Source organism: Podarcis melisellensis (genome assembly GCF_964234715.1).
Source record: "Podarcis melisellensis genome assembly, chromosome: 2".
NCBI lineage: Eukaryota > Metazoa > Chordata > Lepidosauria > Squamata > Lacertidae > Podarcis > Podarcis melisellensis.
In genome coordinates, this window is record NC_138529.1 from 61,040,045 (window position 1) to 61,057,915 (window position 17,871).

The following is a 17,871-nucleotide window of genomic DNA, read 5'->3' on the forward strand; positions in this document are numbered from 1 at the left end:
GGGAGAATGTAGAGTGTCACAAGGGGAAAAGAGAAAGAACAGAGTCTCCAAGACAGTGCATGTGCACACATGTTGGATCCAGTAAAACGGATGGTTTTAATATTGCACTTCTTTCATGGGTTACCAACATCCCACCATCAAGTCACGGCTCACATCTGTTTCTTAATGGAAACAACAACAAAATCACAGATCTGACACTTTCCAATGCTGCAAAAACATGAATCTGAGGCATGGATCCTTAGGGATCCTTGTAATTTTTACAATTCCTCTCAAAACCACCATCAAAACATAGGTCACCTTTGTGTACATAGGTGTGCTTGTGACTTCTTGGTGGTTTTGTTGTCATTTAGTATAAAAACCATGAATACGTGTGAGGCTCTGTGTTTTGGAACAATGCTTTTGCGCTCCTTAGAAACACCAGATCTGTGATTTTAACAGTTCAGCAGTGCAAGCTTTTGGGGGAACCCACTGAAAATTATACAGTCAAGAAGATCTACTTTAACTCTACTGGATATCCAGACCCCATGGAAAAGTGTACATGTTTTATGCTTTTCTGTCTGTTGATGTATGACCTGGATGAAAAGGGAAATAAGTGACCAGAGGGAGAGGTGCCTACAGGCCCCACAAAGGTTGGCAACTCCTTTACAAGATAATAGTTCTGTAAAAATAATCAAAGCACACACACAAAAAGGTTTATAGAGTCAGTTCAACACCATCTAATTACATTTCACCAGGCTGATGGAATTTTATATACAAACATACCAATCACTCTGATAAAGATGCTTTGTGTTTCTTTTTGCCCATGATAGGTGTCAGTGGCCTCACAGATATAATCTCCTTCATCCTCCAGTTCTGCATTGTGGATGGTTAAGGTGGTACTAGTATCGCGACTGCCCCTTGTTCCAACATCGGTCCATGGTTTTACCTCCTTGCCTAGCTGCAGAAGAATGGAAAAAAGATTACATGATGTAAATAGCGCTTAGCATTACAGGAGTTTTTTCAAGTGTGTCGAAGGGTTTGTTGAACCCACGTAGCCATGCTCAAATGATTGAAGGTAAGAGCATAAGAACGCGAGATAAGCCTGTTGGATCAGGCCAATCGCCCATTTAGTCCAGCATCCTGTTCTCACAGTGGATGACCAGGTGCCTATGCAAAGCCTGAAAGCTGGGTAATGCCCCTTGAAGTGGAGGTACAGCATAACAATCATGACTACTAGCTACTGATATATAGGTAAAGGAGCCTCTATAGGAGTCATTCAGGGATGTGCAAATTACTTCTCTGCTGTTCATATGGCACTTGCATTTGGCATCTATTTTCCATCTAACATATCAACACATCTGATGTTGAAAGGCCCTTAGAAGAAAGCACCATGGCAGTGTGCTAATACATAAGTAAGGCAGCTTGGTATGCTTTTCCCCATTCTTCTATTCAAGCAGCAGATTGTGTTAACTCTTTTATTTATATTTTATTTTTAATAGGAGTATTTACATATTACCATCTCATAAAGTAACAAGGCAGGGGACGCGGGTGGCGCTGGGGGTAAAACCTCAGTGCCTAGGGCTTGCCGATCGCATGGTCAGTGGTTCGAATCCCCGCGGCGGGGTGAGCTCCCGTCTGTGGTCCCAGCTCCTGCCCACCTAGCAGTTCGGAAGCACCCCCAAGTGCAAGTAGATAAATAGGTACCGCTTTATAGCGGGAAGGTAAGCGGCGTTTTCGTGTGCGGCGCTGGTGCTGGCTCGCCAGAGCAGCTTCATCACACTGGCCACGTGACCTGGAGGTGTCTCCGGACAGCGCTGGCTCCCGGTCTCTTAAGCGAGATGAGCGCACAACCCTAGAGTCGAACACGACTGGCCTGTACGGGCAGGGGTAGCTTTACCTTTGCCTTTAAAGTAACAAGGCAGTGAACAGAAATGGAGGGCACTTCACTAATGAATTCATTAATATTTCCATCCTATCCTGGGTGCTCATGGAGTATTCAGTCATCAAATTATTAAATAATATTTATATGTTACCCTGTAACCATGTTCCCAGGGCATTTTGCCACAAAAAAATCAAGCAAGTTAATGGTGCAATCTTGTGCATGCCTTCTTGGAACAGACTTACTCCCAGGTAAGTGTGCATAAGTATGCAGTCCCAAAATTATTACTGATTGTGGGAGGGAGCATCCACATTTGGCTTTGTAGCCCAGTTATTACACTCAAACAGTTGCCTCTCTGCTGTAATGACTGCCCACCCTTCTACAGAGAAGACAACAGGGCAATTAGTCCATCACTTGTGTTATGTCCAGTCTGGACGAGAAGACAAAACAAACCTCCCAGCCACTCCCCACCGCCCCGGCCATTTACTTACCTTCTGACCAGGATAACTCCAAGTATAATTGACCAGATCAATGCCTCTCACTGCACAAGTCACACTGATATTTTCCCCTTGTTTCAAAATAGTTTGCACAGCACTGACAGTGACATTGATGACGGAGGTAGGAGAAGAGGAAACTATAAAAGGGGAAATTTCAAATTAGTATGAAAAGAAGCCAAAATTACAGGAGGACAGATTCACGTGACTGAAATTGCACATGGGATGTACACCAAGTTCATATTGCTGGCTTCATGGTTGTTGTATGATTATTCCTTTGCACATTGAGTTTCATTTTCTCTCTATGAAGATGTGAGTAATCCTGCTGCCACCTCAAAAAATAAATCTCAGCATAGGCTGGAGAATAAATATGGCAACACAATGGAGTAATACATCAGGCAACTGTTCCAGGTGCAAAGCACACTGAACACTCTACGGACATGGCCAATTTTAATTGAGCAGGTCCACTTCCAAAAGGTTGTCTTGCACTTTGGGCAGGAGGGTGGACTGGCTTCATCTGCTACATGTTGTTCAATGGATGAGACTCAACACCAAAACACAAAATTAGGCTGCTGTATTTCAGTACAGAAAGGCCGTAACTTTTGACTGAAGAGCAACTCCTTTGCCCACATTAGATGAGGAAAGTATTATGAAAAGGTTCACCTTGGATGCTATACACATAAAATGTTTCAGAGTCAAACTCCTGCTCGTCCAATGTTGCCCTGCAGATGTAGGACGTGTCTTCAAAGTACCCCTTGAAGCCTTGTTGTGCAAAATAAGTGCTGGGGATTGGGTCATCGATCTTCTTTTCATAAAGGGTCACTCTTGTGTTGGGGTCTGTCACACGGCATGGGATAATGTCTTCACCATGGCCTGTGGTGAAAACAAATGTGTCCTCTTGGCTGCTAGGTACGAATGGCAAAGAGGGGTCTATAGGTAGAAGAAGGTGGAGAGAAACCAATTAATTATGCAACGGCACAGATAATATTCAGTAACAATAATAAAAAAGATGAATTCCTGGCATAAGACATTTGTAAACTGAACAATGAATAATAATAATAATAATAATAATAATAATAATAATAATAATAATATTTACACCCCACCCATCTGGCTGGGTTTCCTCAGGCAATCTGGGTGACTTCCAACTGAATATTAAAATATTATTAATATTAAAAACAATACAGAATAAGGATGAATTGGAAGAGACTCAGCATCAGGTTTAGTGTTATTGGAATACTACAGTCCTATTTTCTCTCTAGCTTGACAAAGCAGCGTTTCCCTCTTGTCAGACTGGAGTTGTTGCAAAAGAAGATTATATATATCTAAGTTAAATTATTTCTTTAAGGTGGGCCATCTCTGGAGATGGTAGGGTTTTGTGGAAACTGGACATGGTAAAGAAAAGAGGAATGGGGCTAGAAGCACACTGTTCACAAGACTTTGGGTTGTTTGTTGCTTGCATATGCCATAAAGTTAAAACTTGTAGCATTCACAGGCCCAAACCACACCACAGATCACCGTGTCACCTTTCTTCAACATCCTCCTATATATTCTAATCTTCCAGATCTCCATGCATGCACACCAACCCAGAGACTTAAAAGGAGCAAAGCACTGCAATCACCAATACCTGGTACAAAAATGTAGATGGCTTTTTCCTCTGCGGATTGTTTGTAGAGACAGGAATATTCACCCGTATCATAGCCGGTCACATTCCTGAGTGTAAGGACGCTAATAAAAGTGTTGTCCCTTCTCTCCAGCCCAGTGTCTAATACGTGTTTGCTGTCCTTTTTCCAGTAAATCTCGTTCTGCCCTGAGCATGTCACAGAAAAATCACTGTAGAGGCTGAGGATGACTTCTTGGTCATTAGGCGAAATCTCCAGGGAGCTGGTTTGTGGCAATCCTTGAAGAAAAACAAATCATAAGAGAAACACTAAAGTCCCACAGTTCAGAAGCTGAGGTGGTGGTGTTAAAACTTGTTAGCCGCTTGTTACCCAAAGGTCTCCAAGCAACTTACAATACATGGCAGTAGAATGTGCAGTGGTGAATTCAGAAAGTGAGATCAGAAATGGAAGCAGCATATTAATCATTAATAATGCATTCATTGTTTTAACTCTTGAATTGCATGCAAAGCTCAACCGCAATCCTGATTGCTTTAGTGGTTCTAACACACTGGTCAATCACAGATGTTTCATAAAAATTCATAGGCATATATGAGATAATTGGCCTCTTTCTCCACCTACTATTTCTCAACCAAAAGTGAGAGCCTGGTGTTGGTCCTTAATTGCTTTGTTATGGCAAAACCAAACATTATAAAGAAAACACAGATTTACTCAATGATGATTATATGGTGTGAATGGATAATTAAGGTTGCAATCCTCTACGCACTTACCAAGAGACAGGTACCATTACATTAAATAAGATTTACTTCTGAGTAGACGTGTATAGGATTGCACTGTCAGACATCAGCACAGGGCCATAGGCAGGCATAGGCAAACTCGGCCCTCCAGATGTTTTGGGACTACAACTTCCATCATCCCTGACCATTGGTCCTGTTAGCTAGGGATGATGGGAGTTGTAGTCCAAAAACAGCTGGAGGGCCAAGTTTGCCTATGCCTGGCCATAGGAAAGCCACAGGATAATCCATATATTTTCTTCTCTTAGAATGTTTAAGATTCTGGCTTTTTAATACTGTTGAAGAAGGGGAGAGTCATAGGAACAAGCTGCATTTCATTTCATGTATTTAAAAGGTGAAGTGTCTTCCATGACACTTATTTCCATTATGTGATTTCATTTGCAGGTTGTGTTGGATAGATCTAGTCATGTTCCAAATGTGAGAGGAAAATCACAACAGGAAATTTCGGAAATGTTAAGGTAGACAATGTCTTCCTGAATTGCTTCCTATGAGCCCATCACAGCTGCCAGCTTCCTAGCTTTTGCAGAGAGGTTTCCCAATGTTACTAAAGAGGGGAAACAGCCATATAAGAAGGATATGCTATACTCCACTTAACTGTCCTCCTTCTCATTGTGTAATTGTGCTCCCACAGTTATTATATTGGTCATGGAAGTACAACAGTCACAAATCATTTCCCATTGCATAGGACAATGAAAGGAGAGTGCAAAATGCTTCCGTTTAGAAATGTGTACTGCAGCTTGTCCTTAGAAAGACAGAAAGAGTCTTGCAGATTTATCACCAGGCTATATCTCTATGTAGAACTGCCAATTCCAGGATTTCAAAACTCATCAATCTGAGCTTCCAAAATATGGATTACTTTATTTATTTATGGTGCTTTTCAGCACCCTGCTTTTCCATTAAGAGGTGGCTTACAAATGTTAAAAACAATGAAATAATACAGAACAAAAATGGAAAAATATAATAAAGGGACCCAAAATATTTGAAAGTCTTTTGTTTTTGTTGTTGTCTTAAAACAAATGAACAGCCACCCTGATCTGCTTTTTAAACATATTTTGCCCACATCTAAATAAAAAAAAAAATGTTCCCCACAAATACAACAACAGAGACTTACTATGCTCAGGACATTTACAAAATAACATGAATAAAAGGTGTAATTGTAGCAGGGGGAAAACAGGATGTTGAGGGACAGCAGTGGAGACTGTGAAGCAGTAACTTTTAAGCGTGGGCATCTAGGAAGCAGTTCTGGCCTTGCTCTTGGAGCGTAAAGAAAGTGAAGGTACTCATGTTGTTTCATTTGGTGCCAAGGCACAAAATCTTTATTTTGAAGGTCCCTTGCCTGAAGGATGTCAGACAGACAGCTTCTTCAGCTGCCAGAAAACCTCTGCCAGAAATCTTCCATTTGTGTAGAAAGAAGGAGAAAAACACTATAAGAGACCTGCACAATTTGCAAATAGGGATGAACAGATCACTTTATTTCTGGTCTGTATTAGTTTGCATGTGCTCCATTTCTCCATTTAATCTCCAATTTTAAAATAATTCAAAATTCATATTTTTGAATGTATTTTCTAATAAATATACATTTTGAAACTCCCCCCCTCAAAACACACATTTCTAAATGTATTTCTCCATCTTTAAATGCATTAGGGTATTTTTTTTAAGCCAAGAAAGGTGTAAAGCCTGAGGGATAACTGTGCTCCAATCTGCATAATAATCCAGGAGATGTGGATCAGATCAGTTCCTACTGAAATTCACAAATAATGAATTCCTTAAACATTGCAGTTTATAAGCGACCAAGGTGAACTCAGTCCATCCAACAGCAATGGCAACTTCAAACGAAATGTTTCACTGAGTGGATGTGCCAGTCTGCTAATGTTTGCACATAAAGCTGCATAATAATAATAATTATTATTATTATTATTATTATTATTATTTATTTATACCCTGCCCATCTGGCTGTGTTTCAGGACACAGCAACATGATGAAAAGCTGACAACCCTACTATGCACACACAAACATTTCTTTCATCCCACTGTCACTTCTGATGAAATTTTGCAATTTTTTGAAGCAATACCACACAACATCTGAAAAAAGCTGGAAGAGTGTACAGCAAACCACCAGAAGCATCCCTTTTTAAAAGTGACTTAAACTTTCTGAAAAAACCCCCACAATCCTTTAATTTGGTTTAGCTTCAGAGAAGCATGTGGGTACTTCTGCTTAAACCACAGGGTAGTTTCAACTTCCCTTTTCTGATAGCAACCCTTATATGCCCCTTAAAATCTCCCTAAAGGTTTTGGACCCTCTGTGGCAGCAGCCTATTTCACCCCGTTTTCTTTATGTATTGTGATATATGCGGTTCTTATCAGATTGTTTGCAATTGTATATTGAATCATTTTGAATTGTTTCACTTACAAGGCAGTGAAATGACTTTAAAGAGAGGTGGCATATAAATGTTTTAAATAAATAATAAACAACAAAATAAATGATGTTTATTTACTTTTGGCATTTATTGACGACCTATTAATAACACCCTATAGGGAGAAAAGGGAGCATTTAAACATTAAACTAGTACATGCTCGAGAAAGCCTCCAACCTTCAAGACAGAGCTTGAGAACCTGAAGTCCTCCAGATGTTGTTGGATTCCAATTCCCAGCCTGCATGGCCAATCGCCAGAGATTAAAGGGGTTGAAGTCCAGCAACTTCTAGAGGGCCACAGGCTCCCCATTCTTGTTTTACAGGCTACCTCTGGTAAGCAAAATTAGCCTCTCCCTTACCTATACAGAAGCACATTGCACATACTTGGGTTCATCCAAGCCTTTGTCTGCAACCTAAATCTAGTTCCTCATAGCTGTTATAAAGGGAATTGTGGGCTGCGTATTTATTCCTGTTTTGCGAGTTGTATAGGCCTGCCCTACAAGAACAGAAAAATGAGCATGTTGCAGCCTATGAGGGGGAAAAAGTCTTTCATTTAAATGCTACTGGGTCTGCACACTAACACTGCATGCACATGGCTTAAGACGGGGGGACATGTCTCAACAGGAGAACTGCCATATCTGCACCTCCTTTTCTCTTCATCTGTCCTGTGCACCGTGGGGATTCCTTGAGAAGTTCACACAGACACTTAGTCATGTGTTTGCTTACCTGTGAGAAAGAACAGCAAGAAGAGGAGCATCTTCAAAAACAGAAGTCGCATCGTGGGAGTTCCTTTTGTAGCAAGCAATGCCCTGTTAAAAAAGCAAATTTTTGTGAGGAGAAAGCTGGAGAATACCCAAGTTCCTTTGGAGAAAACATGAGATTACAAATGTGACTAGCAATTCCACAGGAGACATCTTCTCCCTGTAGACTTAATTGCTAACATCCTCTTTCTCAGCCTCAGACAGGGACCACCAGTGTAGGTGGAGAGAGGAAATCAGCAAGGGAAATCCAAGGTAATCAAAAGTTCAATGTGGTTTTTGGCTGCCAACCTTTTGACAATGAACATTGAAGCGAGCCTCATACAGAAGGCAAGTCCACAAAGTGCAAATCCTTGGACTGGTCATACACTGGATCAATGGTGGTGAACAGCCAGCCTATGCTATCTTCCTCCACACTATAGGTTGGTTGTGTATTGAGTGCATGGTGATTGCTGAAGATCCAAACAGAGTCTGCAGGGATTGCTCATAATTCCTCAGCTTTAATTTTGGAACAGGGTTAGCATAGGATCATAACCACAGCATTCCAGATTAATGAGCTATGAAGCATCTTTGTGACGACTCATGGTACTTCCTGCGTCATCTAAGGGTCAGTTTATTTTACTAGCTGGATATAGTAGGTGTACAGAGTGTGTATGCTTGAAACCACTACAACTCATCTGATTTTTATATATGTCTTCTGAGCAACAACACTTCTCCTGTACATGTGAGGATTACTACTAATCATAACACTTGGGGTTTATACAGTGATTTTATTTTTTTGCAAAGTTAGCAAATTATAGAACTGTGGAGTAAATTCCTTTTATTCCCACTTTACAGATGAGACAGTGAGCCTGAAGATGGATGCCACACCCTTTATTTAGAAACTGGCTGTAGTACTTTTTACTATGTTCTTATGAATATTCAGTATGCCACTCAGGGTACTTTTACTAAAATAGTGAACGATTATGAGCAGGACAATGCATCCTGTATTGCTGCTCAATGCAAAACAGGAAGTGCCAACCTGCCCTGCCCCCCACTAGGCCACCTTCTCCGAAGAAGTGGTGCTGTTTTCCAGCAAGATCTCACTGAAATCTTGTGAGATGTTGTGCACTCCACAATATCTTCTCAGGTTTTGGTGAGATCAGCACTTTTGCCTCATGGGTGTGCTGCGCCTGGTTATGTGATTGATCTCTAACACTCACAGTTTCTTTAAAATCCTTTCTTTTAAAAAAATCTAAAATATATGGGGCAGGGTTGCATATGGATTTGCTGTTGCCTATATATGATATGGTGTGTGACTGATTCTATTTTAAAAAAGCCCCCAACTTTCCTAAGCGCAGTGGCCAATTAGAAATTCATTGTCTTCTTATGACTCTTTGAAAGTTGTCATGACTCTTCAAGGAACAAAGCCAGGGATTCAGAGGAAATATCATTGCCATATGTTCCCACTGCACCAGAAGGTTTAGCATAAGCAGAGTCTGAGTTGCCAGCACCTCCCTAGTCTGGTGAGTTCATATTGCCTCAGTGAAACCATCATTTCCCCTGGTTGCTGAATTGGGCTAGACCCCTTTAAATGAAGAGGCTTTGAGCACTGGAAGGGGAGATCACCACCCCGGAAAGAGCTGCAGCTTTATTTAGGGCTCGCTTTGTGTTTGATTGCCATTGAAGCATTTTGAATTTGCTTGCATGACCTTTCAGCCTGAGCTTTGCATGGAGCTCTCCAGGGTGCTACTTGCTTTGCTTGAACTTTGCCTTGCTGGAACTTGACCCTTACCATATTTGGCATTGGCTTACTAGAACTGGAAACTGGCTTTGCCTTGCTGGAATCTGAATCACTCACCCAGCTCCCTACCCACCACCAATACTTGGGATAGAATCCTATCTGGATGAGACCACTGAAATAATAAATAAATTCCAATACACAGTTGGTGTAATTTGTACGCCTCTTCCTATGATATGTTTTCCTTAGCAAAATGAAATATGTGCCTTTCCAGCATGCAGAGATTAGTACATTACAGATTCCAGCTTATACAATCTGTTTATCATATTTCTTGTGTTAAGTATGTTCTGAATATTTTTGCAAGGTTTGTTTTTTTTAAAGACTTTGTTTGAAGAAGACATATTCGTCCATAATTCTATCATTCCACAGTTCTAGTGACTAGAATTATGGAACTATAGGGACACATGTTGGCCTGCAAAGAAGATTCCTCCCTCATGAGCTTTCTTTGCCACAACCATCAGCAGCAAGAACGCTGGGCAGAGGTTTTTGTACATCACTTGTCCATAGTGACTCCAGTGACCTTTGCTCGTAATAGCTTTATGAACTGTGATCGATTGATACCACATGCCCAGAGATGGCAGAAGTAGTGGCAGCAGAAACACCAGTTTAACTGGGGAAAGGTCTTTTAAAAACATCTCCTTAACCCTACGTCCCTGGTGGACCTTCCTTGATACAACACATGATATAAGACTTGCTATTCCAGATCTATCACTCTGAGAATCTATCTATCAGCCTGATTTTATTATTGTGAAGTGCTTTGTGAGCCATTATGATGGATATGCATTATGGGTAAGTGTTGTAAAACAATAAATGGATAATTCCAGAAAAGTTAGGCTGCCATTCTATGTACACATACTTGGGTATGTTACACTAAACCCAATGTGTATGCATAGGATTAGAGTATTACTATTTCTGAACAGAAACGAGAACTTCTCCATACCCCACAAGGACTAACCTTCATATCACAATGGTAGCTTGATAACTGTATAAATATAATGGAGTGAGAATCTCATTTATAGGGAAATGCCTATTCATTCAATTTTCCTATGCGCAGCTGCTCCCTTTATTCCCATAGGATTCAAAGAGAGGATATAATAATAAATAATAATAATAATAATAATAATTTTTATTTCTCCCCCACCCTCCCCGGCCAAGACCGGGCTCAGGGCGGCTAACACCAAATATATAACACATTAAAAACACAAAATCAAACAATTGGTTAAAACACAGTTCAAAATCACATTTAAAATCAGAATAAAATTAAGTGGGAACCCACGAATCGAAGCCGTAGGGGTAAGGAATATTAAATGTTCACCAGGCCCACCCACCCGTGCTGGTCTCATATGGGCCGATGGAAAGAGCCAAGGAGGCCACTTACATACAGGGTCCCACAGAAAAAGGGGGTCAGACTGGGCCCAGACCAAAGGCCTGGCAGAACAGCTCAGATATGAAATTCACTAGGCTATGTCACAAAACACTTATGGTCCAGTCAATTTCTTTCCCCCACCCTTTACCTTGTACTCTGCTTCTTTCAAAAGCTTTTCTTCTCTTTGTCTCTCATTCACTCACTCACTGTTTGGCCAGAGTGAAGTAAAACAACAAATTTGTGTCATATTGTTGTTGTTTAGTCGTTTAGTCGTGTCTGACTCTTTGTGATCCCATGGACCAGAGCACACCAGGCACTCCTGTCTTTCACTGCCTCCTGCAGTTTGGTCAAACTCATGTTAGTAGCTTTGAGAACACTGTCCAACCATCTCGTCCTCTGTCGTCCCCTTCTCCTTGTGCCCTCAATCTTATATTAGTCGGTATCAAATAGAATAGAATAGTCTACTATAACCACTAACAGCAAACCAGATTGAGCTTCGCTCGCTAAAAGTACTAGCCTCTTCCTCAAAAACCCTAGTTTATCCCTTGTGCTGGGGGGTGGGGAGGAAATGCTTGGAAAAGGAACACCATAGAGCCAAAGAAACAAACAGAAAGGAGAATGTTCCACTTGCAAAAGAACAAAGAAGATGGCAAATTCCTGGGAAATTAAAAACGCTTGAGGGGAAAGTTGGCTAGGATTGCCATGAGATAGCAACTTGTTCAGCTAGAAGCAGCACTTGCTGTCTGCCTGAAGAGAGCACGCCCATACATATCATATATATAAATAACATTTGTGGATCTGATTTTATCAGCAAAGGGGGGAGCATGGCTGAGGAGTACAGTGTTCTCCTCCCTAGTGGCTTATTCCCCCAGTTTTCTTCCCTGAGTGCTTGGCTCAGCAACCTGGGATGGGGACTATGAAAAGGAACCAGCACCCTTCACTCTCACACCTGCTTGCTGTATCAAAATTGGATTCATCTCTCCGTTATGCGATTTGCACAACTCACCTGGAGAATATTGCAGCCGTGATCATTAGCTCCCTTCTCTTTCCTGGTTTTAGCCTACATAGAAGGTCTTAAATGGTTTAAGCCCCATATACCATCAAAACTAGATCCTCCCATATATCCCATTCCAATCTGTAAGATCACCCAAGAACATCTTTCTGATACTGTTTTCACACAGCAGTGAGGCATTCTCTGTGGCCATTCCCTAGATATGGAACAGTCTCACCCTGCAGGTGTAATAAAATCCAAGCAGAGTCCTATCAGTCTGGGCTGGCTTTCATAGTGAAGGTGGCAGAAGGTGCATATAGGGTAGCTTTTAATAATGACATCTCACTCTTAAAAAATACATATTTTTGTTATCCTCTTGAGCTTTCAGGTTGAAGGCTAGAAAAACAAAGAAGCAAATAAATGTTCTTTTCCCAAGAAGTCCCTTTCCAGACAACTGTTTCAAGGGAATGTGCAGACATCACTCAGCTGCACAGGAAATCCAAATGTTTTCCCTCCAGATAGTACATCAGTTGTGGGGAAATTTCATTTTGCAAGCCCTCAAACCACAAGTTAATGGTGCTGGGAAATGCAACCCCCTCCTAGGTTCCCCCACCCACCCGCTCTGCTAGTGTTCCTATTTTGATTGATTGTGCCTTGGAAGGACCTCACTTGGATGTCATGAGCAGCTGACGGATGGTGCCCATGGCGTCATTGGTGACCAAAGGCATACTCCTGCTTATTGCTGCTCATGGTACCTTTTGGAAAGCTATTTGCCCATGTTAAAATTGCTTTTCTAAGAAGCTGAGCTTTCTCTGCCCTACCAGACTATCAGGTTCATATAACCTTTACATTTAAAAAGCATAATAATCCTGGTGAACACTAGCACCTTTCCTCACTGCACTTTCATCCCCTGCCCTCTCGTTTCTTCCTATTTTGTTCCTCTTTGGCTCTGCCTTCCTCCTCTTAAGTAATCACCTTTGAAGCATGCATGTACTCTGGTTTAATTTTTATTTTTAAGGGGGGTGGAATAGCAAACAGGCACAGTACAGAGCTACTTCTCACTGCAGCAAGGAGTTAATAGTGGGACTAAGAAACTGCATTACTAGTGCAAATCAAGCCAACACTATGTTACCATACTAACATAAGTATTTATTTATTTTACTTTAAAAACTTTTTATGGTCCACAGGATGTGGCTCTCAAGTAGACTTAATCAGCTTTCCCCCTGGAAATTAAACACTGGTCCTTGCCATTATGGCTCAGTCACCAAACTTTATCCTCGTGAGAAAAGTGACGAGTCGCTGTCTCCAGTGCACAGATAAAAGGCTGACAAACAGGAAATACCTTAAAGCCTAAACCATTTAACATGTCATACTTTTGAACAGCCTAGACCGCCAAATGCAGGACCATAAAAGTGAATGTCACAAATAAATCTGTTTGGGTGCAATCATATTCTGAAGATTCGCCAGATAGGAAGGCTATGGAATTTGGTAGGCCGCACTATGGCTGCAGAATGTCAGATTCTGCACTGCCACCATGTCAAAAATCCCAGTTTATAATATCTAGATAGTAATACCAACTCAACTACAGGCCAAACTACACTTTATGTTAAACATACTGTTTGGTGATCAAAGTTTCCACATTTTTAAGTTAAATGGTAGCCACTGGTGGTGGGGATCAGGATCTAGACCAGGGGTCAGCAAACTTTTTCAGCAGGGGGCCGGTCCACTGTTCCTCAGACCTTGTGGGGGGCTGGACTATATTTGGGGGGGGGGGAATGAATGAATTCCTATGGCCCTCAAATAACCCAGAGATGCATTTTAAATAAAAGCACACATTCTACTCATGTAAAAACACGCCAATTCCCAGACCGTCCGCGGGCCAGATTTAGAAGGCAATTGGGCCAGATCCAGCCCCCAGGCCTTAGTTTGCCTACCCATGATCTAGACTATGGTGCAAAAGGATAGGCGTGTAACACTTTCCAGTGTGAAACTTGCCCCTGCTGAAACTGCTGTTTGGCACATGAGGGAAGCTGCTATTTGCAGCTGCTGTTAAACTTGATGAATAAATAGTAATTATAAGTAGTAGTAGTAGTAGTAGCAGCATATCCAACATAAAGAGAAATAGCACTAGTGTCAGCACTAATCTGGATTTACTGGACAGAATAATGCAAAAAGACAGCTTTCTTCCCATGATGGCATGAGAAGCAAAAACTAAAGTAGAAGTCATGCCAAAATCTTACACTGCATCAGCAGAGCTCCTAAAGACTGTGCCAGGCCTGGCTGCAAGAACGGCTGTTGAACCAGGACGTTTTGTCTTGGCCTCCTGGTTGCCTGCTCAGCTTTGAAGGGGAAATGAGTTTTTAAATTACGTGTGGTCACCAGATATTTTTCTTATTCCATCACTTCAGCTTGAATTAATTGATTTACCAGCAAATCTTAATGTGTTTCTGATTTAGTCATCAACTTTTCCCAAAGTCTTGTGATTATTATTTTCCTGCTTTCCCAGGTCTTGTTCACATGGAAGAATTTACTTCCTGTTTACTTAGCTTTTTAAACAGTCATATGCCATAAAAGCAGCCTAGTTGCATTTATATCCATCTCTATTGTAAAACAACCCTGATGGAAAGTAAGGATTTTCTTCTAGGGCAGATCAGATTTATTTTAATTGTAATCTGAATTTTAAACCAATTCTATATATAGTGCCACAATTTCCAATTACATGTGAAGAACATAGATTTAAACTGGAGCTGGTATGCCAGGAGATCTGGCAATTATTTTATATTACAAAAAAAATAGATTTGAATATTTTTGCTGGAGTGTAACGTTTCTTACTCTATGTTTATGAATGAAGACTATTTATAGATTAAAGAGACATGGTTTTCACTAGTGCCAACCTCTACATTCTAAAAAAATTAAAAATCATTAATTAGACCTATTTAGCTAATATAATTTCTAGATCATTCTCAGCATAAAAATTCTAGCACAGCATACAACTGATCGGCTCTGAAAGCACGAAACCAAAAATAAAAGCATATAAACAGAAGCCATAAAACCAATAAAATCTATCAGAGCTATACTATACTACATTCCTGTGAGTATAAAAATGTCTTCTCTGGTACCAAAGGGACAGCAGAATTGATGCCAGATTGCATTTAATAGGAAGGGCATTCATTGCACTATGACCAAAGAGCCTGTCTCTGTCCAGTCACCTCTGCCTAATCTCACACCAAGAATGTTATCCAGTGAAAAACAGAGGGTTCAGGCAGGCTTGTGTGGAGGAAGGCAGTTCTTCAGGCAGTCAGCTCCCAAACCATTTAGGTAGTAACTAACCCATCCCATTTAGCAAACTAGCCACTGTGTTTGTACTAACTGAAGTTCCATAGAAGTCTTCAAAGGCAGTTCCATGTACTATGTTTTGGAGTGGCCATGTTGGCTATCTCTGTCCAGGAGGGGCTGCGGTTCATGCAGCCCCTGTAGCTGGTGAAGGCACTGTGGGGTATGGTTGTACCAGTACCACCAAATTGTGAATCTGATCCTTTAAGGGGAGTGTGACTCCACCCAGAACAGGTTGAACACAACTTTTCTAAAATTATACCAGCCCTTTAAAAAAACAACGAAAGAAAACAAAACCTATACATACAATCTTGGTAGAAGGGGTTTGTCTGTGAGAATAAAATCTATTTCAGAATAAAGTAGGATACAGCATGAAAAGGAAAATGATGTGAAATGAGAAAAGTGAAGCAAGTAGAGTGCTGCTTGATATGAATGAACCTTTAAGGGAATTTTCAGGACCTGTTGATTAGCAGGAATCAGCACTGATCCCAATTTAGAGAGATTTTATAAATAAGGCTGAAATTGGTTGCTCTAAATCTATCTAATAATGTGCATGCAGAGCCAATGTTGCCTAAACTGTTCATCCTTGGTACCTAACACCAAGGAAACTAGTGCTAATACACCCAGGAACCTCACGAAAATGCTGGAGAGGGTCACCTCCACAGGCACATACCTCCACATGTGGTGGGAGTGTCCCAAAATCCAACTATTCTGGACAACAGCCATACAAGAAATATGTAAAATAACTAAGCAAGTATTAGACTTCACCCCAGAATTGGCCCTACTAAACATCTTCCAAGACAACAATGCCCATTTACACCACAAAGAACTCATAACCCACCTACTTTCAGCAGCCAGAAACACCATAACCAGACACTGGAGAGACCTGTCAGGAGTAAGCATGGACCAATGGTACCAAATAGTATGGGAAACAGCCCTACTAGAAAAATTAACTAATAAACTGAAACTGACACGGGGACAAACAGAAGAAGACGCCTTCACCCCGATATGGCTCCCCTTTATCACATCACACAGCCCAACAGGACAATGACAATAATCCACCAACAGCATACAAATCAAAATGGCTAACCTAATCCAAGACATCCACCCACCTCACTCACACACGAAAACAAAGATCACCACAGCCAATCACAAACAAACAATCGCACCCTAGGCCAACCCCAACCTCTCTCACCACCAAAGGAACACAAGTGAACAACACAAGCACGCTGACACCAAACTCTACATACATTAAGCATAATAGAAACACCGCTACCCGACCCCCACCCCCATCCATCTCCCCTCCCTCCACCCCCTTTCTTTTTTTCTTCTCCCCCTAATGCCTCAACAAATGAAATGGATTTGTAAAAATGTTACATGGGGGGGGGGGACGAGGCATTACACTTACACTGTAAAACAAGAAAACCCTTAATAAAATATTTTTTAAAAAAATAAAATAAAAAATAAACTATTCATCCTATTGTCTCTGCTGCAAAACTTTCCATATTAACAAGATTCACATTTTGCATTGTGAAGCCAAAGAGGCTAAATATGCTTTTATTTTAGCATCACATGTGATAACATCATTTAAAATGAAGGCTAGAATCAACAGCAGTGTGAGAGGCAATTGCTACAGTGTTATTTCAGACAGCCTTCTCACATCTGAGTTCATAGCTCATTTTAATAGAACAGTTTGCAGTAAAGTAGCAGACCCTCCAAGTGTCCCTATTTTCTAGGGACGTCCCTGATTTAGAGAAGCCATCCTGGTTTCTGATTTGATCCCGGAATGTCCCACTTTTCCTTAGGATGTCCCTATTTTCACTGGAGAAATGTTGGAGGGTATGCAGTTATTTGACTTTTGACCTGTCTGAAGGCAATCCTGTATAGGGATTTTTTTTTTTAATGTTTAATGTTTAATGATGTTTTTATATATGTTGAAAGCTGCCCAGAGTGGCTGGGGAAACCCAGTAAGATGTGTGGGGTATAAATAGTAAAATTATCATTGTGGAATGGGACACCCCTATTTTCATTTGAGAAATGTTGGAGTGTATGAAGTAGTGCTTGCAATGGTGTCTTTACATTGTCCTTTGTATATCTGCCTTGGTGGAATGATTAATCATGAATACATCGAGAAAATATTGGGGATTTCCTATCTCTGTGAAAATGTTCATCATTCCTAGCTCTTTTTCTTTCAAATTGTGACTTTGTGACTGGAAGAGATAAAAAGAAAATAAGAAAGGGGCCACTCCTGTTTATTCAACGTGGCCCTTTCCCAGAAGGGTTCAATGTACTACACTGGAGAACAAATCTTTCTGTTGCTCACTAAAGCTGTTCTCATACTCCTATAAAGGGCTTTCATGCTGACTCAAAGACTACATTTCATTTAAAATCCATGTGGATTCCATCAAATGCCACACATTTGACCTTACCAGATGGAATACAAATAATGAACGCCATGCATTTGCA

At 40.9% G+C, this 17,871-nt stretch overlaps 1 protein-coding gene across 2 annotated transcripts in view; it reads right to left on the bottom strand.

Annotated features, from left to right (window-relative positions):
• Window positions 1-17,871, bottom strand: part of PDGFRB (platelet derived growth factor receptor beta) — a 75,166-nt gene that overhangs the window by 32,939 nt on the left and 24,356 nt on the right. The window contains exons 1-6 of one of the 2 annotated variants that reach the window (XM_081896862.1): window positions 8,227-8,368; window positions 7,904-7,986; window positions 3,980-4,252; window positions 3,016-3,282; window positions 2,346-2,492; window positions 763-933 (exon numbers count right to left, since the gene is read on the bottom strand). In XM_081896862.1, coding sequence (XP_081752988.1) covers window positions 763-933; window positions 2,346-2,492; window positions 3,016-3,282; window positions 3,980-4,252; window positions 7,904-7,986; window positions 8,227-8,258 — 973 coding nt within the window. In that variant the 5' untranslated portion in view covers window positions 8,259-8,368. Of the gene's footprint in view, window positions 1-762; window positions 934-2,345; window positions 2,493-3,015; window positions 3,283-3,979; window positions 4,253-7,903; window positions 7,987-8,226; window positions 8,369-17,871 lie in introns of those variants that run through there. The other variant, XM_081896863.1, reaches the window with a different exon arrangement.